The sequence below is a fragment of the Hypanus sabinus genome, chromosome 10, assembly GCF_030144855.1.
Source record: "Hypanus sabinus isolate sHypSab1 chromosome 10, sHypSab1.hap1, whole genome shotgun sequence".
Classification (NCBI taxonomy): domain Eukaryota; kingdom Metazoa; phylum Chordata; class Chondrichthyes; order Myliobatiformes; family Dasyatidae; genus Hypanus; species Hypanus sabinus.
Window position 1 is genome coordinate 151821611 of NC_082715.1, and position 26668 is coordinate 151848278.

Consider the following 26668-nt stretch of genomic DNA (forward strand, 5'->3'; position numbering starts at 1 on the left):
TGAATGTGCAACTTGTTGAACCTTGAAGTGGATGGGCAACAACTGCAGAAGACCATGATTATGTATAAGAGAAAGTGGTCGCTCAGTGTACATCCAGTTACCTGACCCATCTAAGCATGACAAAAAAAACACACATTTCTAAATATATATTTTATCTAGAAATTCATTTTGGAATATAATATTGATATGATGTATTTATATCTCAGTTAAATTACAAGAGTAGAAACAAATATATGGTCAGCTGTCCCTTCACAAGCTTTGCAGTTTAATTTCTTCGTCCCAGATGTAACCCTTATTGGCAAGGTCATAAACTATAATTATTTTGCAGATATATTTTGTGGGATAGAAGGGCTAAAGCAAAAGCATAGCTGTAGAATGGCAGCTAGGTAACTGGGTGTCATTTGTTATTTAATTTTTCAGCAGTATAATTTGTTTCAATATATTAGCACAAAGACCTGTGCCTTATGTATCAATGTCTGTTAGTCTCACCAATATTCTGATTTGGTTTTGTTTTTGGTCTAAGCAGATCACCGGATTCTGCAAACAATCTCTTTTGGAGCCATCACTCGTATCCGTCCTTTGCACCTTTTAGTAGCAACAGGCAGTGGGTATGTGGGCTACTGGCAGTACGACAAGTACAAACAACAAGAACTCGAACGTAAAGGATTAGAAGGGCTGAGACAACAGCACATAGCTGCTGCATGGCAGGTAGGTCATTGGTAACAAGGCATCATTAATGTTATCAGCAATATTATTTGTTTCAATACTTTGGCACAAATTTAATCAGGTACGAATCATGAGGACACCATGAATTCATTATACTGCTGAGATGACTTTGATATAGTCCCATTGTAAAAGTGCTTGCTTCTGTGCACTATGTATCTGCTGTTACCTAATAAATTTTCTTTAAAATTTCTCAAGAGTTCTTCAACATCCTATGTGTTAATGCTAAAGCATTAAATTTTTATTTTAGAAAGGATATACTGACATTGGAGAGGGTTTAGAGAAGATTCACAAAAATGATTCCAGGAATGAAACGGTTATTGTATGAGGAATGTCTGGCAGCTCTTGGGCTGTATTCCCCGGAGTTTGGGAGAATGAGGGAGGATCTCATAGAAACTTTCCAAATGTTAAAAGGCCTGAACAGATTAGATATGGCAAAGTTATTTACCATGGTAGGGGATTCTAGGACAAGAGGGCACGACTTCAGGATTGAAGGATGTCCATTTAGAACTGAGATGCAGAGAAACTACTTTAGTCCGAGGGTGGTAAATCTGTGGAATTTGTTGCCACGAGAGGCCAAGTCATTAAGGCAGAGATAGATAGGTTCTTCATTAACCAGGGAATGAAAGGGTATGGGGAGAAGGCTGGGGAGTGGGGATGACTGGAAGAATTGGATCAGCCCATGATTGAATGTCAGAGCAGACTTGATGGGCTGAATGGCCTACTTCTGCTCCTATATCTTAGGGTCTGAAGCAGATTAGGTGAACTGGAAAGACAGAATTTATTTTCAAATGTAATTTTACCTTTTCCATCCATCCTATCAGTTTACAAAATTGATTTAAAGCAAAGAAAATATTCTTGCAGATATAAAGAACATGACTGGGTTTGTGCAAAGCCAGAGATAGTGGTCTTTTTGGCAGAGAATGAGTAACATGAACAGTTTGGTAAAGGTAGATTGGAGTAGATTTATGGAAATAAGTGTTTAATTAAATTTTATTTGATGAACATTAGACCCTGTTGTGTATGAACCAAAGCAGTACAGGAGATTGAAGGAAATAAACCAAAATGATGGAGAAACTCAGCAGGTCTGTGGATGGAAATGGACAGTCAATGCTTTGGATCAAGACCCTTCATCTGGTCTATTTTTTTGCCCCAGATTCCAGCAGCTGCAGTCTCTTATCTCTGCAATATAGGAGGTATTAGTTACATTTGGGCAACAAGAGGTCAGAGATGTTGACTACAATAGTATTTGGACTGAAAGTGAAGATGATATAAACATTTGGGTTCATTCTGTAAGGACCTTAGAAGTGGGAGTTATGAAACCTGAGCGATGAGTTTGAAAGAGTGAAGACATTGAAAAGTTTCAATACAACAGTGAAGGATGGGTTTGTGGCTGTGTGGGAGGCTTGTGCTTCAGTTAAAGAGTGAAGACAATTGAATATATCAGTGCATTATTAGGCTTTAATGATAGTGAGGTTATTGATTCTAATCCTTGATTTCATGTTGTTCAGAAAGTCGCAATAAAGATGCCTCCGGCTTTTTGAAATATACAATTCCTGTTAATCCATTATGCCTGCTTTTTGTCCATAACCTGCAAGCTTCTCATCCTGTGCAACACTCTTCCTAAATAATATTTGGTAAAAGCCTACAGCATCTTTTCCTGCAATGTTACTCTAAATAAGGGAGTAAAATCTGCTCACCGCCCACCTAGAGCTATGACAATGATTTTATCTCTATCATCTCTTTTTATTCAAATTCACTTCCCATCTTTCATTCACTTCCAAGTTCATCTCGAATAACTCTTAACTTTTACCAGTGTTAATGAGCAAACATAAACTACAAGTGGAATGTTTTTAAATTACTTTTCATAATATGAGAAGGTGGGTACAGGTTGAGACTCTTGAATTTGACATTCTGAGATCCAGCAGCTCCTGTGATCATACATGTTTTGAATCTGTAGCACAGATCTCTTCTATTTAACTAATTTTTAGTAAGATCTAAAACTAACTGAGATCTGTTCTTTTTATTGTAATTTATTTTTTATTGAAGTTTATCATCAAACATTTCCATAAGATGTATTTCAGATATTGTACATATATATCATATAGTCATATATGCCACAAATCTCCACATAATATTTATCTGAGGTATACACTTAAGAAAAGAGAGGAAAGAAGGAACAAGCGAAAGGAAAAAACTATCTACAAGTAGGGAATAATCTTTTTTTTACAACAGATTCATTGATTTGTGAGAATAAAATCAGGTCTATGAGGTGTTATGTAGTTAAACCATTTTTCCCAGTATGAATCAAATTGTTTCAACTTATGATTATATTAAGATGCTGTTATCTTTTCTATTTTGTAAATGTCCATTGTAATTTCCATCCATGCATTTAAGGTTGGGCTTTCCTGTGATAACCATTTCCTAGTAAGAGTATTCTTACCAGTCACCAGCAGTATATTCATTAAATATTAATCTCTTTTCAACCGTTCTTGAGGTGTATACCCAAAATATATGGTCTTACTCTGTAAGGGTATTTCACATTTAAATATGTCTTGTAGGGCAGTGTGTATCCCACTCCAATAGTCTTTGATAACAGGGCATTCTCAGAAAATATGATAATGGTTTGCATTTTGGTTGCCACAATTTCTGCAGCAAACAGGGAGGTTACTATCATAATGGGATTTCTGAGAGGGAGTAATAAAATATCTCATCAAATTTTTCCATCTGAACTCCCTCTATTTCTGTGAACTGGTACACTTCCATTGATACCTCCATATTATTGTCCATTCTCCCTCAGATATAATTATCCCTCCTTCCTCCTCCCATTTTGTTTTAATGTATGAAGTCGAACATATTTTAAGATTTGACAAACCCTTATACATGCTTGAAATGATTCTACTACCGTTATCTGAATTATATGCTTTTCTAAATAGCTCTATCAAACATGTGCTTGCCTTGGTTACATTTTTAACCGTCCTATTAACATATTGTCACATCTGTAAATACCGATAAAAGTCTTGTTTTTCTAATGTGTTTCTCTTTAAGCATTTCAAAACTGGACAGTGTTCCTTCTTTCATTATATTGCAAAGAACTGTTATTCCTTCAGCTGTCCAGTCCTTAAATCTAGCATCCAGTTTATTCGACGTAAAATCTGAGTCATCTGCACACCATCTAAGAATTGCAATATCTCCCTGTAGTTTATATTCTTTTATAAAAGTTTTCCATATTTTAATTGTCCATTTCACCCATGGGTTATTAATAGTATTTATGTAACTTTGTAGGTTATTATCAGCCAAAATTGCCTGTATGGGGATGGGAAATACCCACTCCTCAATGTTTTTCCATTGAGCGTCATACGATGGGTTGCACCAACATATCATAGCTCTCAACTGTGCTGCAAAATAATAATCTCTAAGAGAAGGTAGGCCCCATCTCCCCTTTTCCTTGGCTAATTGCAAAGTTTTGAGACGAACTCTAGGCCTTTTACCTTACCAAATATATCTTGATAACATTTTGTTCCATTCATTGAATTGATTTTGATTAATCTTTATTGGTAGGGTTTGAAAGAGATATAATAGTCTTGGCAGTATATTCATTTAATAGATTCAATCCTTGAACTGAAACTAAAAAAAAAGAATTGGGTTCCATCTTGTTATATCTTCCTTAATTTTTTTTTATGTATAGGCTGATAATTGCATTCTGATAAACTTCTGTCAGGTTCTGCTCTTGTCAGCACAGACCTGGTAGTTGTCATATATGTCAGACAGATGATGTTATTTTGCAGGAGTGAAATAAGCAAACGATTATTTTTCGAATGATGCTCTGAGTGACTTGAATTTGAATTAAGCTACCAGGATATACATCAAATATTCTGATAGCTGATGGAGAAAAACAATGAGCTGCAACTTTAAGATTTTCACGTAGTAGTGTGGAGTTGAATGTCAACTGGAGACTATGAAAATGTGCATTTGACCTGATAGACTGCATTATTAGAAAAAGTACGTGTATGCTGTTATATACTACGTTAAGATTCATTTTCTTGCAGGCATTTACAGGAAAATAAAGAAATACATGAGGATTTATGAAAAACATTTACGTAAAGAATGACCAATAGTCAGTGTGCAAAAAAAGACAAATGTACAAATAAGAAAAAATAATACTGAGAAAATGAGTTCAAGAGTCTTTGAAAGTGAGTCTGTAGGTTGTGGGATCAGTTCAGAGCGCATGAAGTTATCCACTCTAGTTCAGGAAGGAGCCTGATGGTTGTAGGGTAATAATTGTTCCTGAATTTGGTGGTGTGGGACCCAAGGCTCTTGTACCTCCTGTACACTCCTGGTACTAGTGAAAAGAGGGCATGGCTTGGATAGTGGGAGTCCTTAATGATGGGTGCTGCTTTCTTGTGGCAGCGCTCCATGTAAATGTACTCAGTTGCCTGAGATACACCGGGCTGTATCTACCACTTTCTATACACTTCTCCATTCCTCAGCATTGGTGTTTCCATGAACATGAGAAAGTCTGCAGATGCTGGAAACCCCAAGCAACACACAAAATATGCTACAAGAATGCGGCAGCATCCATTGAAATGAATAAATAGTTGATATTACAGGACAAAATCCTTCAGTGTTTCCATACTGGTCATTAAGAACATGTAAAGTTGCAAGCCTTTGTGTGATAAATTAACTTCCCAACATAAATCAATATAGCACTGCAAAATGATCATTATTTTTCCTGCAGTAACTGTAAACCTCTTCAATCCCTCAATATTTATCAATCTATTGATCCCTGTCTTGAATATACCCACTAAAGGAAACATTTTGCGCTGTACTTTGGGACACTATTGTCGATGGATCCTGAGGTGCCTGTAGAGACCAGGGAGGGATGTATATACATCTGGTGGGCAGCAGGGACGTGGCGGGGCAGCGCATCAATTATGAGGTGGCGCACTCCTACTGATGTTTGAATTGGTCCTCCATATTCTCCTAATGTGTAGTCTCCAGTATATTCTGTGCAATCCCAAGTGTTGGTTCTCCATTTTGACCAAGCATTCCCAGAATATACTCTTTCCAGTGATGTTTTGATAAGGTCCACAAAAGCTTTTCCTAAATCCATCTTGTAATTTCCAGCTTGGATTGAGTGCCTATTTTATGAGTCTGCTGTTGAGCATGCAAACAATATGCCATATTCATTGGCGCTGACTGAATTTAGGGCTTCAGTGTTGGAGATATCGAGCAGCAATACATGTTTGCTTATCTAGAAAAGGGGTTTGGAGGATTGTGTGGAGACATTGTTGGTGGTATGCATTATACTGCCTGCTGCACTAAAAGTAATAGAAAATTTTATTGTCAATGTCTGCATGGCTGAGATATGATATGAACCCAAGATATGGGAAGTGGTCTTACTTCAGCTTCCCCTGTGAACCTCTATTATTGGGTTTTAGTGTGGGCAGATTACTAGAGGATTTCGGTTTTGTGCAGGTTGTGTTCAAGACCCACCCTCTTATATTTACTAAAGAATTTCGCTGAAACACTGGATGGTGATTTGGATCTTAGCATTGAAACATCACAAGTAAAAACAGCATTGTGTACGTAAAGGAGCTCATCTACTGAGTTTGGGTGACCTAGGTTCTGAATGATTGTGATGTAGGTTGAATAGTTTCTTTTAGTCTTATAGATTAGTTCTAGTCTTAAGGAAATCTTGTTGAATGTGTGTGCAGCACTGAGGTGAAAAAGTTAGGAAAGAAACAAGTGAGGCAGCTTGGTTGCTACAAGTTTGGATGAGGTTGGCTGTCTTGTGAATCAGTTGGTCAAGATCACAGTGTGCATGAGCCAAATGCAAATTGGAGAGTCAAAGGCTTTAGTAAGGTTGATAAAGACCATGTATAATGTTTAGTGCAATTCTCTGAGTTTGTCTTGGAGTATGAGTTGTATGGGATGGCCAGACTACAGTTCAAGAAGCATTTCTTCATTCACAAAGAGGAAACAGTTTAGGAGAATCCTGGTGATGATTTTCATTGTGGCAAACTGCAGCAATACTCCTCCCCAATTACCTCATTAGATCACATCACCCACATCTGGTTAAGGGGATCAGGTTGTGAATTTGTTGCTGGAATTTTTCATAACCAAGTTTTTGAGCTTCAGCTGTTATACTGTCTGTTTCTGAGGCCTAGTTTTTTAAAAAACTTTTGTCAAGAGTGATATGGCTGGACTTGAATAGTTGACATATGTGATGGTGTCTCCAGTGTTTGCATCAAGAATAAGCTTGTTGTGGGGATAATATCTAGAACCTGGGATAATGGTCTTAAAATAAAAAAAATGTTTGTGACTGAGAGAACAATTTTCTTCGTGCAGAAGATAGTGAATCTTCGTAATTTTCTACCCAACCAGGTATTGCAAGCACAATTTTTGAGTATATTTAAGCTCTTGATCTTCAATTTTGTATTTTTTCATTAAAGGTATCTCTGATTTTTTTATACCAATTCAATAGGTTTTTGAATTTTATGAAGGCAAGTGTAATGACTTTGGTGCAGGAAAGTAATGCTGGAGTAAAAGCAACACGCACAAAATGCTGGAGGAACGCAGCAGGCCAGGCAGCATCTATAGGAAAAAGTACAGTTGTTATTTCAGGCCGAGACCCTTCGTCAGGAGTACAGTCGACGTTTCGGGCCGAGACATTTTGTCAGGACTGATTAGCTTTTATTATATTGAATGACAGAGCAGTCAGAAGTGCTCAGGTGGCTAATTTCTGTTTCTCATGTTTATAAATCTGTTGATAACATTAATAATCTCAGTTCCTAGGCGAAGCATTTATGTGTTAGAAACAATGCATAAACTACATAAATGAGCTTTGCTGTTAGTTCAAGGACAACTGTTACTGCCAAAGGAGAGAAAAGTTCATCACAATGTATTGTATATGTTCTCTTTTCTGCTATCAGTGTTTCTGATGGGACTGACCTATTTTGTTTGACTATGAAGAGAGCAGAACAGTTCAGATTTCATTGCCAGTTTGTTTTGCAAGTTTTATAATGTGGCCAAATTAATAACCTTTACAGTTTTGTGATCCTAATTAATTGTTTCCTCAAAGCTGAATTCCTGTCTGTCTTTAGTTAACTTCAATCCATTGCCATCAATATCACACTATCTGTGCTCTAAAGATCCTGGAATTCCCTCCTTTAACTCCTTCTCTGGGAGGAGTGCAGGAATGATAGGGGACTCTATAGTTTGAGATTTTGTGGATGTGAATGAGACACCCTGATGTATGTTGACTCCCAGGTGCCAGGGACAGGCATGCTTTGAATCGGGTCTACAGCAGTCTGTGGAGGAGGGTGAACAGCTGGAAGTCGTGGCACATATTGATAACCAATGAAATAGGTAGGAAAAGGGATGAGGTCCTGAAGAGAGCATATAGGGAGTCGGGTAGAAAGCTGAAAAGCAGGACCTCAAGGGTAGTAATTTCTGGATTGCTGCCTGTGCCACACATCAGTGAGGGTAAGAATGCGATGATTTGGCAGATGAATGTGTGGCTGAGAAATTGGTGCAGGGGGCATGTTTTCAGATTTCTGGATCATTGAGATTTCTTCTGTGGAAAATGTGACCTGTACAAAAAGGATGAATTACACCTGAACTCAAGAGGGACCAAAATCCTTGTGGGTAGGCTTGTGAGAGCTGTTGGGGAGAGTTTAAACTAATTTGGCAGGGGGTTGAGAACTGGAGTGATGGGGCTGAGGATGGGGCAGTTGTCATATGACTAGATGCAGTGTGTAGTGAGACTCTGGAAGGATAGGGCAAAATTGTAGCCAGTGGGATGAGTTGGAGTGTAACATAGGAGCAAAATTGAAAAGGGTGATGTATACAGGATTGAAGACATTATGTTTTGAATGCATGCACTAATCAGAACTCAGTAGATGGTCTTGTAGGTTAGATTGGCAGGTATGACATGGACAGCACTGAGTTGTGGCAGAAAGAAAATCATAGTTGAGTGCTTAACGTCCAAGGATGCGCATTGTTTTGAAAAGACAGGCAGGTGGGGTAATTATTGCACACTGATAATGTAAAATACAGTTGGCCCTCATCCGCGGGTTCCGCATGCATGGATTCAACCAACCACGGATCGGGAAAACCCGGTAGCTCTCTCTCCAGCACTTGTTGTTTGAGCATGTACAGACTTTTTTCTTGTCATTATTCCCTGAACAATACAGTATAACAACTATTTACGTAGCATTTACTTTGTATTAGGTATTATAAGTAAGTTGGAACAGGTACATCCGGTATTATTTAGCGTCAGTTAGTCAAATGTTTGTCTTAGTATATAGTATATATTTTACCTTTCTATGTATATAAAACACTTCAGTAACATATGTATTTCAATAATTAAACCACTGCATTGCTTGGTAATAATTGTAGCTTTCTTTGGGGCAGGGCCTTTCGCATGCTCCATTATTCTCACTTTATTCTTTAAAATTGTTCCAATCGTTGACTGACTGCAGCCTAACGCTTTTCCAATGACCAATGGCGTTTCACCTCTTTCCGATCGCTTTATTCTTTCCACTTTATTTTCAATTGTGATTGTTTTCCGTCAGTGGAACAGAAACACTGCAGTCAGCGGGTCCTGAGCTCTGCTGGGTCCTAAAGTCCACCGCACTGAGACAGGTTAAATAAGGGACTTGAGCATCCGCATATTTTGGTATCCGCGGGTGGGTCCCGGAACCAATCCCCTGCGGATAAGGAGGGCCAACTGTACTGCAAATCTGCTTTTCGTGTTTTTTGGAGAGACAGGCAGCAGGGGAGCTTTGTGGCCTTTGTTGTAGTGAGACTAGGCCTCAAGCTGCAGGCTTGCCTGTTGTAGCAGTCCAGGAGAGGAGGTGCCAGAGGTGGTGTAGAGGAGCATTCATGCTGGGTTGGGGGCTGGCCCCTCCCGTCGGAGCTGCCATTCAGTGTTTGCTTGGTACAAGACAAGCTGGATTGTGTATATTTGTCTATGGACATCTGAGAGCTGCTTATTCTTGTCATTAATGCCATGCACCATTAATTTACAGGACACGTCACTCAGGGACTTGGGGTATATTATATTTTTTTGTGACTGTTATATGTGCTATATTTGTCTTATGCTGTGTGTGACTTTTGGTACAGTGTTTTGCACCTTGGCCCTGGAGTAACGCAGTTTCATTTGGCGGTATTCATGTATAGTTGAATGATAATTAAACTTGAACTTGATGAGAGAGGAACTGGCCTAAATTGGTTGTAACGGGACATTAGCAGGGATGATGGCAGAACAATAAAGGCTGGAATTTCTGGGAGCAATTTGGAAGGTGCAGGATAGATACATCCCAAAGATGAAGAAGTATTCTAAATGGAGGATGACACAACTGTGGCTGACCAGGGTAGTTAAAGACAGCATAAAAGCAAAAGAGAGAGCATAGAATATAGATAGCAAAAAAAAAATAGTGGGGAGTTAGAGGATTAGAAAGCTTTTAAAAACCAACAGAAGACAACTTTATATAAAAAAAACAGAGAGAAGAGGAAAGCTTGAGAAGTTGAAAGGTCTAAGTGTAGATAAGTCACTTGGACCAGATGCACTACACCTGAAAGAGGTATCTGATGAAATTATGGAAGCATTAGTAGTGATCTTTCAAGAATCACTGGAGACTAGACTGGTTCTGGAGAACTGCAAAATTACAAATGCCACTGGAGGCAGTTAAAGGAAATTATAGACCAGTCAGCCTGATTTCAGTGTTTGGAAGGTCCTTTGTGGGCTCTTTCTGTCCTGCTAACAATTTGCTAACTTGTTTCGTATCATCGACAAATATGGCTACAGTACACCCTATCTTGTCATCCATATCAGGATAAAGGGACAGAGGCCTGTGATGCCTCACTAGTTAATTGATATAGAAAGATAAAATATGTCATGTTGAAAATTTCAGCCCCATGATATGGAATTAATGCAGTAAAAATTGTGTTATTTAATCTAAAAAAGTTAAAGTCTGTCCGGAGCCTTATAGGCTCATCAGGCCGGTTTATTCCGGTTTCTGTGGCGTGAAGCGACTGAGAGTACGAGACTCCCCCACCCCCCCTGGATAAGATGCCAGTCTATTGCGAGGTTAACCCTCAGCATTTGTCGGTATCCATTTTCAGCTGGGTGGACTTATGTAACGTGTGCTCAAGGACACAACACGCTGCCTTGGCTGGGGCTTGAACTCACGATCTTCAGATCGCTAGTTCAACACCTTAACCACTTGGCCACGTGCCACACATTTAATCTAAAAGCAGCATATTTTTTTCACCTTCCATTTCCCATGACAGTGAACAAATATGACAGATGTTTACATCATTATCTGCACTGTAGCCAAGAACAGAATATAGGGAATCTCAGTAGAAGTAAAATGAATGGTCACATAACATACGTTTTTCAAAATCAAAACCTGCAGCCATTGATCTTATGATATGCACCAGCTGCTCATACAACTATCTATCACCTGCTCCCATGGTTTCACATGACTCTAATCAAGGGGCTAAGCAGGTGCTACACCTTGCCAAAGGGTGGCCTGCAGACTAGCAGTGGGAAGGAGTGCTTTACACCATCTTTGGTAGAGCTGTATATCCACCCTGCCATCCATGTTGTATGATATGGACTGTGTAAATGTTGCCTCTGCAAAGAGCAATCCTTGAAGTAAAATTATGAAGGTTTAGAACTTTTCTAAAAACAAACATTGATTAAAAAAGGTTATGAATACAAAGGAAAAGAATGTTTGAGAATTTCTCACAACTAAACGCAAAGATCTAGGTTCCTGTAAAATGGCTTTAACTGCAGGATTCTGATTTGTTATTCCATTTATGGAATGTATATAGAAAGGGAAGGGGAAGTAGAGATCGTTCACTTACATCATTTCATGTCAGGATTTGCTTTCACATGGTCATGGGTTTAGGCATTGACTGTGGTTAAGTTAGTAACATTCTCATGACTCAATGTTCCACTGGTAATCATAGCTTAGGTCCTCCTCTTCCAGTCTACCGTGTCCATGCTAATCATATGCAGTAAACCCATATTCCCGCATTTGGCCTGTAACTTTCTATGTCTCTTCATCCACAGTCCCATGGGGAGTGCTGTCTATATTCCAACCAAATGAAAAACGAAAGAGTTGCGGATGCTGAAAGTGAAACAGAAACAAAATGCTGGAAACACTCAGTAGGTCAGGTAGCAGCTGTGGAAAAAGAAACATTAATCTTTTGCGTCAGTGATCCTTCATTAGAACTGGATAAGAAAGAGATGCAAATTAAAACCAAGAACGTGGTGGTGCCATTAGGTGATTTTGACCTTTCCTTATCATGTCATTCCCTGTGTTCTACACATCCCTCCATCACCCTCTCTCCAACTGAAAACTAACTTGCATCTGGTTTCGCAGTTTTGCCAAAGGGACACAGTTCCAAAAGATGGACTGTTTCTCACTCCACAGATGATGCCAGACCTGATTTTTTAAGAAATATATTTTCTATTTATGTTTTGGATTTCAAGCACATCGGTAAAAATTATCTTGCTATAACTTCCGCTAGATCTCCAAAATTTATCTTCAACCATTGTTCTCTGGGTGGGGAAAGCTTCCTTCTGTCTACATCTTTTAAATTTGTACAGCTCAATCAGATCCCTCTCAGTTCCCCTGCTCTAGGGGAAACAACTCAGCCTATCCGTAACTGAAGTGTTGCATCCCAGTCAAATATCCTCGTAAATCTTCCCTGTACCATCATTTCAGAGACTGAAGCATGTAATCCATAAAATCATACGACATAGGCGAATTGAATCTGCTCTGCTGTTCTATAATGGCTGATTTATTATCCCACTCAACCCCATTCCCCGTAACCTTTGACACCCTTACTAATCAAGAACCTATTAACCTCCGCTTAATATATATACAATGACTTGGCCTCCACTGCCATCTGTGGCAGTAAATTCCAGAAATTCACCACCTTCTAGCAAAAGAAATTCCATCTCATCCCTGTTTTAAAAGGGACATCCTTTTATTCTGAAGCTGTGCCCTCTCGTCTTAGACTCCACCCCTGTAAGAAATATCCTATCCATATCCACTCTATTTAAGTATTTCAATATTCAATAGGTTTCAGTGAGGTTCCCCTCAGTCTTCTAAACTCCAGCGATTACAGACCCACAGCAATCAAATGGTCCTTATACGTTAATCAAGGCAGTACATTATGGAGTCAGGGTTTGGATGAAGCATTAAACCACTTGTTTTCAATTGTAAAAGAAACCTGATATTATTGCAGAAGAGTAAGAGAGCTGTCCCAGTTGTCCTGGCCAATATTTATCCTGAAGCCAAATTAATTGAAACATCTTATCTTGTGATTATGTCATTGTTTGTGGTTCCTTGCTCTGTGCAGTTTGGTTCCATCTATACATTACTGCATTGATTGTACTTTGGGAGTATTTTATTTTAAAGCACTTTAGGATCTCCTGTGCATTCAGAATGTTTCATAGATCAAAGTGAAATGATTAAAGCACAGTTATCTTCCTAAAAAGTGATTTTTCTGTGGAATCAGCGGTAGGGATTGGCTGAAACATCCCCATTGAAAGTAATCATTGGGGTCTTATACCATTAAATATACCGTCTTAGAGATAGATATATAATTATCTGGTTAGACAGGGTCTGATTAGGAGCAGTCAACATGGATTTGTGTGTGGAAGGTCATGTTTTACAAATCTTAATGAATTTTTTGAAGAGGTTACTAGGAAAGTTGACGAGGGTAAAGCAGTGGATGTTGTCTATATGGACTTCAGTAAGGCCTTTGACAAGGTTCCACACGGAAGGTTAGTTAGGAAGGTTCAGTCGTTAGGTATTAATATTGAAGTAGTGAAATGGATTCAACAGTGGCTGGATAGGAGATGCCTGGGAGTAGTGGTGGATGACTGTTTGTCAGATTGGAGGCCGGTGACTAGTGGTGTGCCTCAGGGATCTGTATTGGGTCCAATGTTGTCATATACATTAATGATCTAGATGATGGGGTGGTAAATTGGATTAGTAAGTACAGTCAGCCCTCTTTATCCACGGGGGATTTGTTCCGGGACCCCTTGCGGATACCAAAGTTCGCGGATGCTCAAGTCCCTTATTCAACCTGTCTCAATCGGGTGGACCTTAGGACCCAGCGGAACCCCAGACCTTATTTAACCTGTGTCAGTGCCATGGACATTAGGACCCGGTGCCAGAGCACTGAATGCTCAGTGTTTCTGTTCACGAAAGTAATCACGATCACAATTGAAAATAAAGTGGAAATAATGAAGTGATCGGAAAGAGGTGAAATGCCATCGGTCATTGTAAAAGCGTTAGGCTACGTTGGTCAATGATCGGAACGATTTTAAAGGATAAAGTGAGAAAGGCTCTGCCCTGATGAAAGCTACAATTATTACTAAGCAACACAGTGGTTTAATTATTGGGTTTTGGGTTTTTGATCCTCCACGTCAACCCGGCACGGTGGACAGCTCCATAGCAAACTGTCACTAGGTTGAGTTTGGGAACTTCCCGAGCCCAGCGCTGAAACATATGTTCTTAATTGTTTTATGTGCATAGAAAGGTAAAATATATATTATATACTAAGACAAATGTTTGACTAACTGATGCTAAATAATACCGGATGTACCTGTTCCAACTTACTTAGTAAGTGAACTTCTGATTTTTTTCGATCCCGATACATGATAACCCACGCACATCCTCCCGTATACTTTAAATCATCTCTAGATTACTTATAATACCTAATACAATGCTATATAAAATGGTGGTTATACTGCATTGTTTAGGGAATAATGACAAGAAAAAAAAGTCTGTACATGCTTGAATGACAAGTGCTGGAAGAGCACTTCCGGGTTTTCGCGGTTTGCGGTTGGTTGAATTTGGGCATGCAGAATCCGCGGATAAGGAGGGCCGACTGTATGCAGATGATACTAAGATAAGTGGCGTTGTGGATAATGAATTAGGTTTTCAAAGCTTGCAGAGAGATTTAGGCCAGTTAAAAGAGTGGGCTGAAAGATGGCAGATGGGGTTTAATGCTGATAAGTGTGAGGTACTACATTTTGGTAGGACTAATCAAAATAGGACATACATGGAAAATGGTAGGGCTTTGAGGAATGCAGTAGAACAGAGTAGGAATAATGGTGCACAGTTCCCTGAAGGTGGAATCTCATGTGGATAGGGTGGTGAAGAAAGCTTTTGGTATGCTAGTCTTTATAAATCAGAGCGAGTGTAGGAGTTGGGATGTAATGTCAAAATTGTACAAAGCATTGGTGAGGCCAAATTTGGAGAATTATGTACAGTTCTGGTCACCAAATTATAGGAAAGATGTCAACAAATTAGAGAATTAGTGAGAGTACAGAGGAGATTTACTAGAATGTTACCTGGGTTTCAGCACCTAAATTACAGAGATAGGTTGAACAAGTTAGGTCTTTATTCTTTGGAGCATAGAAGGTTGAGGGGGGACTTGATAGAGGTATTTAAAATTATGAGGGGAATAGATAGAGTTGACATGGATAGGCTTTTTCCATTGAGAGTAGGGGATATTCAAACGAGGACATGAGTTGAGAGTTAAGGGGCAAAAGTTTAAGGGTAACACGAGGGGGAACTTCTTTACTCAGAGAGCGGTAGCTGTGTGGAACGAGCTTTCAGTAGAAGTGGTAGAGGCAGGTTCAATTTTGTCATTTAAAAAAAAATTGGATAAGTATATGGACAGGACAGGAATGGAGGGTTATGGGCTGAGTGCAGGTAGGTGGGACTAGGTGAGAGTAAACGTTCAGCACAGACTAGAAGGGCCGAGATGGCCTGTTTCCATGCTGTGATTTTGTTATATGGTTATTTGTTATATGGTCTTAACATTGGTCCATATTGGGAGCTGACTAAATATCTTTCTGGAAGCAGAGCCCTTGTCTTAACTGTCAGTTGATGCCATGCTTTGTTTATTTTTGAGGTGATTGAGGTAGAAATACTGGTTACTTCTGTTTTTCATGGCTTGATTAGCTTACTACCCTGGGAAACAGTCCTAATGAGACCCACCTAAGATAATGCTTAGATGTGGTATATACTGAATTAGGAAATGTCTGTAGACTTTAATATTGTTGGGAGTTAAACTGAATAGTAAATGTAAGTGTAACCCCTTTATTCCAGGCATCCCTAGAAGCACAGCTAATTAGCCACTCGCCAACAGCTACTGGACTCAGCAGTGAGAAAGCCACCGTTCTCGAACTCCGTACGTCTAGGGTCAGTGTGACTTGGGTCCCACCACGCCAGAATTTGGGATGTTTTGACAGCCTGAATCCTGATCTGAGTGAATACCTTGTAAATACTGCCCACATGCAATTATCTGTCAGAAGAAATAACAATTATAAAGAAGGTGCATAATTGCATACAATTATAAAAATGTTGTATTTACGAATCAAACAGTTATTAAAGAAGAAAGAAAAGGGGAAAAAGGGCCCATATAATTAAACCGTTCAAATGTGCACAAGGTTGAAGCTCATGTCTTCCAGAAGCTGGATATGTCCATTTTATGGCACCAACTCCTATTCACCGATCACCAGTAGAACTTTCCAACTTGAACTCCATTGAATCAAGCATTCCGGTCAGATTGAATCCTACAGCCGGTTCCCTCAACCTTCTTCTTTCTTCATCTCCTGCCGAAAAAGACCACGACCCCCACCAGTATCCGTCACAAAGTCTCTCCACCCAGCTTTCTCCAGAACCTTTTTCCATTCCACCATCCTGATTGGCTGACCCAGCATTCCTAAATTGAACATCACAATCCCTTATCTTTAACTGAAACAAAAACACAATCAGCAGAGCACGCTGCTTCGACAGAAGACTATTAAATTAAACATCCTACAGCATTAGCAGTAAAAAAAATCTTAACTATGGTGTTACATAAGCTGGTGATAAATAGAAATGGTGGAAACTGCTAATTCCTTATTGCTCATATTTCCTGATGACACAGAAGGCGGCCGCTTGGCCTGTGCTAGTAAATGGTGGTTCTCAAAGTTATCTCATCATTCACAATCCCCCATCTATTCTCTCTCACATGCCCATTAATACCCTTCCTCTTGAATCTTCTACTACTCATAGTGACCAATTCCCTCCCAACCTCCACATCTTGAGGTGAGGAGAGATTGGAGCACACAAGAGAAATACATGGAGAACATGTGGTACTGGAGGTCAAAATTCAGCCTAGGGTATTAGAACTGAAAAATCTAAAATACAGATATAATGGAGTATGAAGGTAGTGTTCCTGACTCTAAATATAATGTCAATTAGAGCTGAAAGAGCTCGGCAGGTCAGGTGTTGTCTGTGGAAAGATCAACGGGGTTAACATTACAAGTTGAAAGCACTTCAGAAATTAAAAGGTAAGAAACCAATTAGTAAATAATAGAGAGGATGGAGAGAGATGGATAGAGCGAAAGATGAGACTAAGACCACTTGGTTGATAGATGAAGGGAAATCAGAGAGAGGGACATAATAAAAAGAAATATGTTCTTCCCCAAGTTCTGATGAAGTCCCTTGACCTGAGTAGTTGGTAGTGAACCTTTGTCTTGCGAATGATGAGGATAAGACCCATCCTCTGGTACACTTTGTTAAATGAGTCAGTGACCCTTTGGAGCTCAGCTTCTGGGAGCATAAGGACATAAGCATTTCCTGCATGGGGTGATGTGAGTTTGGTTCTGGATAGTAGTCATCATAGATTGAATAGTTTCCTGTTTCTTCTGAAGTTATCTGCTTTGTTTAAAAAAAAACAAATAGGTCATTAATGACAGGAACAGACAAAATGCTGAGGGAATTCAGTAGGTCAGACTGCATTTATGGAGGGAAATGAACAGTCGATTTTTTGGGCTGTGACATTTCACAATCGGAAAGAAAGGGGGCAGAAGCCAGAATAAGAAGGTAGGGAGAGGAGTACAAGCTAGAAGTTAATGGGTGAGTTCAGGTGGAGGGGAGGGGAATGATGTAACTAGCTGGGAGGCAATATATGGAAGAGGCAAAGGATTGAAGAAGAAAGAATCTTATAGGAGAGGACAGTGGAATTTGAATAAAGGAAAGGAGGAGAATCAGAGGGAGATGATGGATGGCCATGAGGGTGGAAGAGAAAGAATGTGGGACACATTAATGAGGGAAAACAAAGAGGGTAGGAGGAAGGAAAACAAGTGATGATTGCCAGAAGTTAGAGAAATTGATGTTGATGCTCTGGTAGGAATCCATCAAGGCGGAATATTTTCCTCCAACCTGTGTCTGGTTTCATTGTGGCAGTCGAAGGCCATGGACAAACTGAGCCTGAATGCCGCAAACAGACTTTGTTATAATTACTGATACACAAATATAATTTTGGAGTTAATGAGGATGAATGTATGTGGATAAGTCATTTGGCAAAGGTAGGAAAATGGAAAAGGAGATGGGAGGGTATTGATAATAATGGTTGGGATTGAGGCAATCAATAGAAATTACCTTACCAAGAAAATTAGAATGTAGAATTATTGGCAGTAGGGCTAACAAATAACCAAGAACTAGATGCTTAATTATTTGGAAAATAAGTAATATGTTAGCCTTTATTCCAAGAGTAGGTAGGAGTTAAGAATCCTTGTATAATTAAATAGTACTTTGAGATGACCACAGCAAGAGCAATTGGTACATCTGAAGCAACACACACAAAATGCTGAAGGAACTCAGCAGGCTATTAGTAGTAACAAGCATCCAATCGCAAAAGCCCTCTCCCATGTGTCTCTTAATAACTAATTTTGGATCTAATTTGCCAATGCATTGGATTCCACGAATGCTATCCTTTTGCACAAGTCACTTTGTCAAAGGGCTTACTGAAATCTATGTAAACCACATCTACTTGACTGCCCATGTCTGTGCACTTCGTTACCTCCTCAAAAAATTCAATCAGGTTGGTCAAACAAGATCTTCTCTTGATAAAGCCATGCTGGCTATCTCAGATTAGTCCCTGCCTTTCCATTCACTCATTAATCCTGTCCGTTAGAATCTTTTCCCCCAAAAGCTTTGATAAGAACCTTTATTTAATCCTGCCTTTCTAATTCCTTTTTAACTGACTTCCTATACTTCTTTATACTTTTGATAGGCCTACCCCAATGTAATTTTTCATACCTGCCAGATGCTTCCTATTTTCTCTTTATCCAATCTTCGATGTTCCTAGACATTTGGGGTTCTCTGTACCTATTACTTTTGGCTTTCACCCACCAGGAAACATGGTGACCCTGAACTATTGTTATTTCTCATTTGAATGTTTTCCACTATGTAGATGTATCTGAAAGTAGATGCTCCCAATCTACCGTTGCCAGGTCTTGTCTTTTTTTTAATGACATTTGTCTCTTCCACTTATTAAAGACCTTCATTCCTGGTCTCTCCTCATCTTTTTTTCATAATCACTTTGACATATGTAAAGGTAAGGTCAAATATTTCCAAAATCTTCCCCATTGACATTCTCTACCTGACTGACTACATTACCAAAGACACAATTAGATGATGCTCCCTCCCTTGTTGGTCTAGCTCGTTACTGTGTCAAATTGCTTTTTGTCATACCTCAAAAATACATGCGTAGAAATTTCCTTTAATTAAATACTAGAAAGACTGAAGCCTACCATCTTGGCTTGTTCCATCTCCATTCCTTTTCCTGGTAAATTTCTAAAACTAAATGAGATTGTTTGCATTCTCTTTTTCATAACCATATAACTATTACAGCATGGAAACAGGCCATCTATTCTGTGCCGAACACTTATTCTCACCTAGTCCCACCGACCTGCACTCAGCCCATAACCCTCCATTCCTTTCCTGTCCATATACCTATCCAATTTTACTTTAAATGACAATATCGAACCTGCCTCTACCACTGCTACTGGAAGCTCATTCCACACAGCTACCACTCTCTGAGTAAAGAAATTCCCCCTCGTGTTACCCCTAAACTTTTGCCCCTTAACTCTCAACTCATGTCCTCTTGTTTGAATCTCCCCTACTCTCAATGGAAAAAGCCTATCCACATCAACTCTATCTATCCCCCTCATAATTTTAAATACCTCTATCAAGTCCCCCCCTCAACCTTCTACTCTCCAAAGAATAAAGACCTAACTTGTTTAATCTTTCTCTGTAACTTCGGTGCTGAAACCCAGGTAACATTCTAGTAAATCTTCTCTGTACTCTCCCTATTTTGTTGACATCTTTCCTATAATTCAGTGACCAGAACTGTACACAATACTCCATATTTAACCCTATTTGAACAACAGACTACATAAATAGTGCTGTTAGATGAAAAGACCATAAGTAGTATTAGGCCATTTGACCCATTGGTCAGTGCCACCATTCCATCATGGCTGATCTACTATCCCTCTCAGTCCTATTCTCCAGTCTTTTCCCTGTAACCTTTGACATCCTGATTAAGCAAGAACCTATCAACCTCTGCTTTAAATATACTATTGACTTGGCCTCCAAAGGTGTCTGTAGCAATGAATTCCACTGATTTACAACCCTCTGGCTAAAGAAATACCTCCTCATTTCTATTGTAAACAGATGCCCCTCTATTTTTATGTTGTGCCCTCTGGTTCTGAACTCACCCACTATAGGAAACATCCTCTCCAAATCCACCCTACCTAGGCCTTTCAATATCAGATAGGTTTCAATACAAATGCCACTCCACTTTCAATTCTTCATGATGTGAGAAACAAAAACCATCCTGTGAGTAGCAGTTGTGTGGGGAAAAAATACCTTGTTAATGAGTGAGGTCAGAGGAGAATGGCCAGACTGGGTGAAGTAGGCAGGAAGGCTACAGTAACTCAAATACCCACATTCAAAGTTTAAAGTAAATTTATTATCAAAGTACAAACATGTCACTGTATACAGTCTAGAGATTCTTTTTCTTGCAGATGTACAATGTCCTGGGTATGTTACTCAAAATGGCCTCTTTGGTTTGTTACAAGTAGGAATGTTTCTTTGTCGGATAAGTGTTTCTCTAGCCGTTGTTTCACTTTAGAATGGCTGATATGGTAATTGTATTCATTTGTTAATCAATGGGGAATGTCATTGTGTCTTGTGATGCTGGGAACTTGGGGGAGGGGTTTTCGCGGGTTTTTTGGGGAGAGGCCGAGGAAGACACTGAAGAAGGTGGACGTGTGCTGGACTGCTCGTAAGACCACCGGGGTGGTCCCAGGTGCGATGGCCGGATGGGTCGATTGGTTCGTTGATTGAGCTCCAACGAGTGCACTAAACAGACTGAACTTTGATAAGTGGCGCCTTTTGTTTTTTTTCCTTGTGTATATATATTGTATTGCTTACTACTCTTTTTAATTTTAGTAAACTCTTTAAAGTGTATTTCATAACGGTATTTGTTGTGGATTTGATACTGTTGGCGGGCTCGAGGCGTAAACTCGATTCTCACAGCACCTGCGTGTACGGGAGGTGGGTTGGAGAATGGCTGGATCCCCTTTTTCCCCTAGACATATACCAGCCTGTTGGGTAAGGGTTACATTTGTGGGGGGCTCGTCCCGGATTGGATTGTCAGGGGCTGTGGAATCGCGAAGGCGGCAGAGCGGAGATGGACAGAGACAAGTTTGTTTGTTGGTGTCAGTTTGAAGGTGTACCAGTACAGTACGCATGCGTAGTGAGCGGAGTGGATTTTCGAGTTTCGGGAGACGCGATAGTGCGGGGTTTAAGTTCGGTGAAGGGTATTGGGCAGGTAGAATTGGTAGCTAGACGGTGTGGTAAAGAGGTGGAGTTTAGCTGGGTGTTGGTTCGTACGAGTGCTGAAGTCAGGACGGTGGAACTGCCGGCGACGGTCAGTGTACCGGGGGAGGAGGGGCTGTGGGGGCTCCACTTCTACAAGGATGAGGCTGAGGAGACATCGGAGGAGGAGCTAGAGCCAGAGGTGGACCCCAGAGAGGTGGCTGGCACTAGTAAAGGGAGGTGGGAGGAGGGAGTCGTGACTAAGCCCCACTCCCCAGGTAGGGTGGAAGTCTCGGAGCTGGCAGCCGCACTTAACTCCCTGGTGGGGGTGGCTGAGAGGCCACGGCTGAAGCTGGGGGTGTTCTCCGGAGCCAAGCCTACTCCGGATGGGGAGGTGGACTATGAGACCTGGATCGAGCATACGTCTTTGATGTTAGAGGAGTGGCCAGGCTCAGAGAAGGAGAAGAGGCAGCGATTGCTGGGAAGTTTGAGGGGTTTAGCAGCCAAAACCGTCCGGGAGTTGAAAGCTGAGAAGCCTGGGGCCTCAGTGGAGGACTGCCTAGAAGTTTTGGAGGGAGCGTTTGGGTTGTCAGGGGAACCCTGGCTGCTTTTAGCAGAGTTTCAACGCCTGGAACAATGGAGAGGGGAAAAGCTCTCCGAGTACATATTTAGGATGGAGGGGATGCTCTCGGGGCTGCGGCGCCGAGGGGTAGTGAAGGCGATTGACGTGGCTAGCGTGAGGATGAGTCAGCTATTCAGTGGGTCTCTGGAGGAGGACAAGGTGGCGTGGACTATCCGGCAAGCTTATAGGAAAGGTCCCCCTCCATCCTTCGGGCAACTGATTAGAGAGGTGCGAGAGGAAGAGAGAGCGTTGGGGCGGAAAAGGGGCACGGGCCTACGGGAGCAATCCTCAGCGATACAGGAAGTGGTGGCTGAGTGGAGGAATGACAATCCCCCGGGGAGTAGGGAACCCCCTTTGGAGGGGAGGGACAGGGGAGGTACCTACTCTCAGGGGCGATCAGTGCAGTGGATTGGGAGCAGGAGCTGTCCTGGGAGAGGAGGGGCGGCCGGCAGTGTGTGCTTTAACTGTGGGAAAGAGGGGCATTTCAGGCGGGACTGTGGAAGGCCGAGGGTGTGCTATAGCTGTGGAGAGGAGGGTCACTTTAGGTGGGATTGTGAGAGACAAGGACTCCCGCGGAGGACAAGCCCCCCTATGACTAAAAAGGGAGAGGTGTCGGGAAACTTAGGAGAGGCTCAGTGAGGGAACGGACTGGAGCCTCTGGAAGAACACGTTCCCAGAGATCAGCCGGAAGACCACCGGGTGCCCACGCCTCTGTTCCGGATGGGCTGGTAGGACCCCGTGCCAGTGTGGGTCTACGGATAGAGGGAATTTACGCAAAAGCCGTTCTTGATACGGGATCGCAGGTGACCTTATTGTACCGGTCTTTCTACAATCAACATCTAAAGCATTTGCCCGTATCACCATTTGACGCCCTGCAGATTTGGGGTGTGAGCGAGGGTGACTACCCGTACGATGGGTACCTATCGGTGAGATTGGAGTTCTCGGAGGGCGACGTGGGAGTGTCGGAAGCTATTGAGACGTTGGTGTTGGTGTGTCCTGACCCGGTGGAAACCGGTGGTGCTGCCCTCCTGGTGGGGACTAACTCCCCAGTTGTGCGACGGCTCCTGGGAGCTTGTAAGGAGAAAGGGGGGGAAGACTTTCTGGAGACCCTCTCGGTGCATCCAGTGTTTCGAGCAGTGTTCGCAGAAGGGGTTGCCTCCCAAGGGCTGGACCCGGAGTGTAAACGAGGGACGGTGTGGTGTACGCAGGCGAGGCCCAAGGTGATCCGACCCGGGGAGGTAGCCCTAGTGATGGGGACCCCCAGATTCCCAGGAGTGCCGACGGGAGAAGCCCTGTTAGTAGACGCCCCAGACGATCTTGAAGGGGAGACACGATTTCCGGCGGGGGCGCTGGTGAGGCCCGAAGTGCGGAGACCAGGGGTGGTACATGCGAGGCGTATAGCTATAAGTGTCAGGAACACCACGGCAAGAGAAATCACCTTTAAGAGGGGAATGCCGCTGGCACATCTGTTCCCGGTGACGGTAATGTCCAGCGCACCAGTGCGGACCCTTAACGGGGAGGGATCGGAGCATCGAAGGGAGCTGACCGCTGAAGTCTTTAACTTCGGGGATTCCCCAGTGTCGCCGGAGTGGAAACGCAGGCTAGTGGAGAAGATGCTGAAGATGGAAGCTGTTTTTTCTCGGGGCGAGTTTGATGTTGGCTGCTCCAAAAGCACTCGCCACACCATCTGGGTGACGGAGGACACCCCGTTCCGAGAGAGATCCCGGCGGCTGGCTCCGGCAGATGTTGAGGACGTGCGACAGCACTTGTGCAAGTTGAAGGAGGCCGGAATCATAGCTGAGTCTCGAAGTCCTTATGCGTCCCCAATAGTGGTGGCACGGAAGAAGAATGGGCGAGTGCGCATGTGTGTTGACTACAGGACGTTGAATCGGCGAACTGTCCCTGATCAATATACTGTCCCAAGAGTCGAGGATGCTTTGGCCTGCCTGAGCGGTGCGAAGTGGTTCAGTGTGCTGGATTTAAGAAGTGGGTATTACCAGATCCCGATGAGTGCGGCCGATAAAGAGAAGACCGCTTTTATCTGCCCGCTGGGGTTCTTTCAGTTCGAACGAATGCCCCAAGGCATATCCGGAGCCCCAGCCACCTTCCAGAGGCTCATGGAGAGAACTGTGGGGGATATGAATCTGTTGGAGGTGCTGGTGTACCTGGACGATTTGATAGTGTTTGGATCGACTTTGGAGGAACATGAGGAGAGACTGTTGAAGGTGTTGGGCCGGCTTAATGAAGAAGGGTTGAAGCTTTCCCTGGACAAATGCCAGTTCTGCAAGTCGTCGGTTAACTACATTGGCCATATCATTTCGCGAGAGGGAGTGGCTACTGATCCAACCAAGATAGAGGCTGTGACCACCTGGCCGAGACCCCAGAAAGTGGGTGCTCTGCGCTCATTTTTGGGGTTCTGTGGGTATTACCGGCGATTTGTGAAAGGATACGCCAAAGTGTGTCACCCGTTAACTCAGCTGTTGTGTGGCTATCTCCCGGTGGGGAAGAAGAGGACGGGGAACCAGAGGCAGGATGCTGGAGGATACTGGAACCCGGCGGAACCTTTTGGCTCGAGATGGGATGATCAATGTGAAGAGGCGTTCCGATCTTTGAAAAGGGCACTGACCCAGGCCCCGGTGTTGGCTTTTGCCGATCCCCAGAAGCCATATGTGCTGCACACGGATGCCAGCCGAGAGGGTCTCGGGGCTGTTCTGTACCAGGAGCATGGCAAAGCATTGAGACCGGTAGCCTTTGTCAGCCGAAGCTTGTCGCCATCGGAGAGAAACTATCCCACTCACAAGTTGGAGTTCCTGGCGCTGAAGTGGGCGGTGGTGGACAAGCTGGGCGATTACCTTTACTGAGCCAAGTTTGAGGTGAGAACGGATAACAATCCTCTCACTTATATTTTGACTTCGGCGAAGCTGGATGCCACAGGACATCGGTGGCTGGCGGCATTGTCGGTATATGATTTCAGCCTGAGGTACCGCCCCGGAAGCAAGAATATCGATGCGGATGCATTGTCTCGTCGGGAGCCGGGGGAGGAGGAGAGGGACGAGGAGTGGGAGAGTGTCCCTGCCCCTGGAGTGAAGGCGATGTGTCAGTTTGTTATCACCGTGAAGGCCGAGGGAAGAGGGAGGCTGGAACGAGCCGTGGACCATTTGGGGGTTTTTGACGACGCCATACCCCTAGTTTACTGTGACCTGACCGCTCTGGGGACTAAACAGTTGCCGGAACTGAGTCCGGGGGAAGTGGCAACTGCTCAGCAAAATGACCCGGGCATTGGCACAGTGTGGAGAGCAGTCGAGAAGGGGGATGGGGCGTTGGCTGAGAAGGCGAAACACCCATACGTGCCTCTGTTGTTGAAGGAGTGGTCTCGGTTGAAGTTAAAGAACAAAATCTTGTACCGGGTAACGACACCTCCGGACCAACCCCGCTGTTGGCAACTGGTCCTGCCGGAGGAGTATCGCCAGACTGTACTCCAGGCCTTACATGATGATTCTGGACATTTGGGGGTGGAAAAGACATATGGATTACTCAAAGACCGGTTCTACTGGCCCCGGATGAGGGGGGACGTCGAAGAATACTGTAGGGGATGCCGTCGTTGCATCCAGAGGAAGACCCTGCCAGCGTTGGCGGCTCCACTGTCGCACTTGCAGAGTGCGGGACCTCTGGACCTGGTATGTATGGATTTCCTGTCGATTGAGCCTGACACCAGCAACACCGCGAATGTATTAGTCATCACCGATCATTACACTCGCTATGCTCAGGCATTTCCCACCAAGGATCAGAAGGCGACGACAGTGGCGAAAGTGTTATGGGAGAAGTACTTTGTGCATTACGGCCTTCCCAGGCGAATCCATAGTGATCAGGGGCGGGACTTTGAGAGCCGCCTTATCCAGGAATTACTGACTATGCTTGGGGTTGAGAAATCCAGGACTACCCCTTACCACCCACAGGGAGATCCTCAGCCAGAGAGATTCAACAGGACCCTGTTGGATATGCTCGGGACGCTGGAGATTGGGCAGAAAAGCAGGTGGAGTCGTCATATTGGACAATTGGTTCACTGTTACAATTGTACTCGCAATGAGGCTACAGGGTATTCACCCTATTATCTGATGTTTGGGCGGGAAGCGAGGTTGCCCATTGACGTGTGTTTTGGAGGTGGAGTGGGTGAATTTCCCGGGAAGTCCCATCTAAAGTACGTGTCCGACATGAAGAGGGAGTTACAGCGGGCGTACGAGTTGGCCGAGGCGGCGGCTACCAAACAAAATCAGCGGAATAAGATGCGGTATGATCGAAAGGTGAAGTTTGTACAATTATTATCGGGCAACCGGGTCCTTTTACGGAATTTGGGACTCCCTGGTAAGCACAAGTTGGCAGATCGATGGGCGGCCAGCCCCTATGTAATAGAGAGCCAGATGCCGAACCTGCCAGTTTACCGGGTGAAACCCGAGGATGGAAAAGGGCCTATCAAGGTACTCCATAGGAATCACCTGCTGCCACTGGGTCAAGCGGTGCAGGTGGATAAGGAGCCCGAGTGGGAGGTTACGCCCAGTACAAGGACTCTGCGAGGGAGCGGAGAACGGGAAGAGCCCGCTGCTGAAGAGCGGGGACGGGTCCCTCA

At 42.9% G+C, this 26668-nt stretch overlaps 1 protein-coding gene across 6 annotated transcripts in view; it reads left to right on the plus strand.

The window, feature by feature from the left end:
• pisd (phosphatidylserine decarboxylase) overlaps positions 1-26668 on the plus strand; it is a 273060-nt gene that overhangs the window by 74155 nt on the left and 172237 nt on the right. For 2 of the 6 annotated variants that reach the window (XM_059983260.1, XM_059983263.1), the window contains exon 3: positions 524-708. In XM_059983260.1, the coding sequence (XP_059839243.1) occupies positions 524-708 (185 nt within the window). Of the gene's footprint in view, positions 1-523; positions 709-4021; positions 4149-15875; positions 24914-26668 lie in introns of those variants that run through there. The other 4 variants (XM_059983261.1, XM_059983264.1, XM_059983258.1 and 1 more) reach the window with 3 other exon arrangements.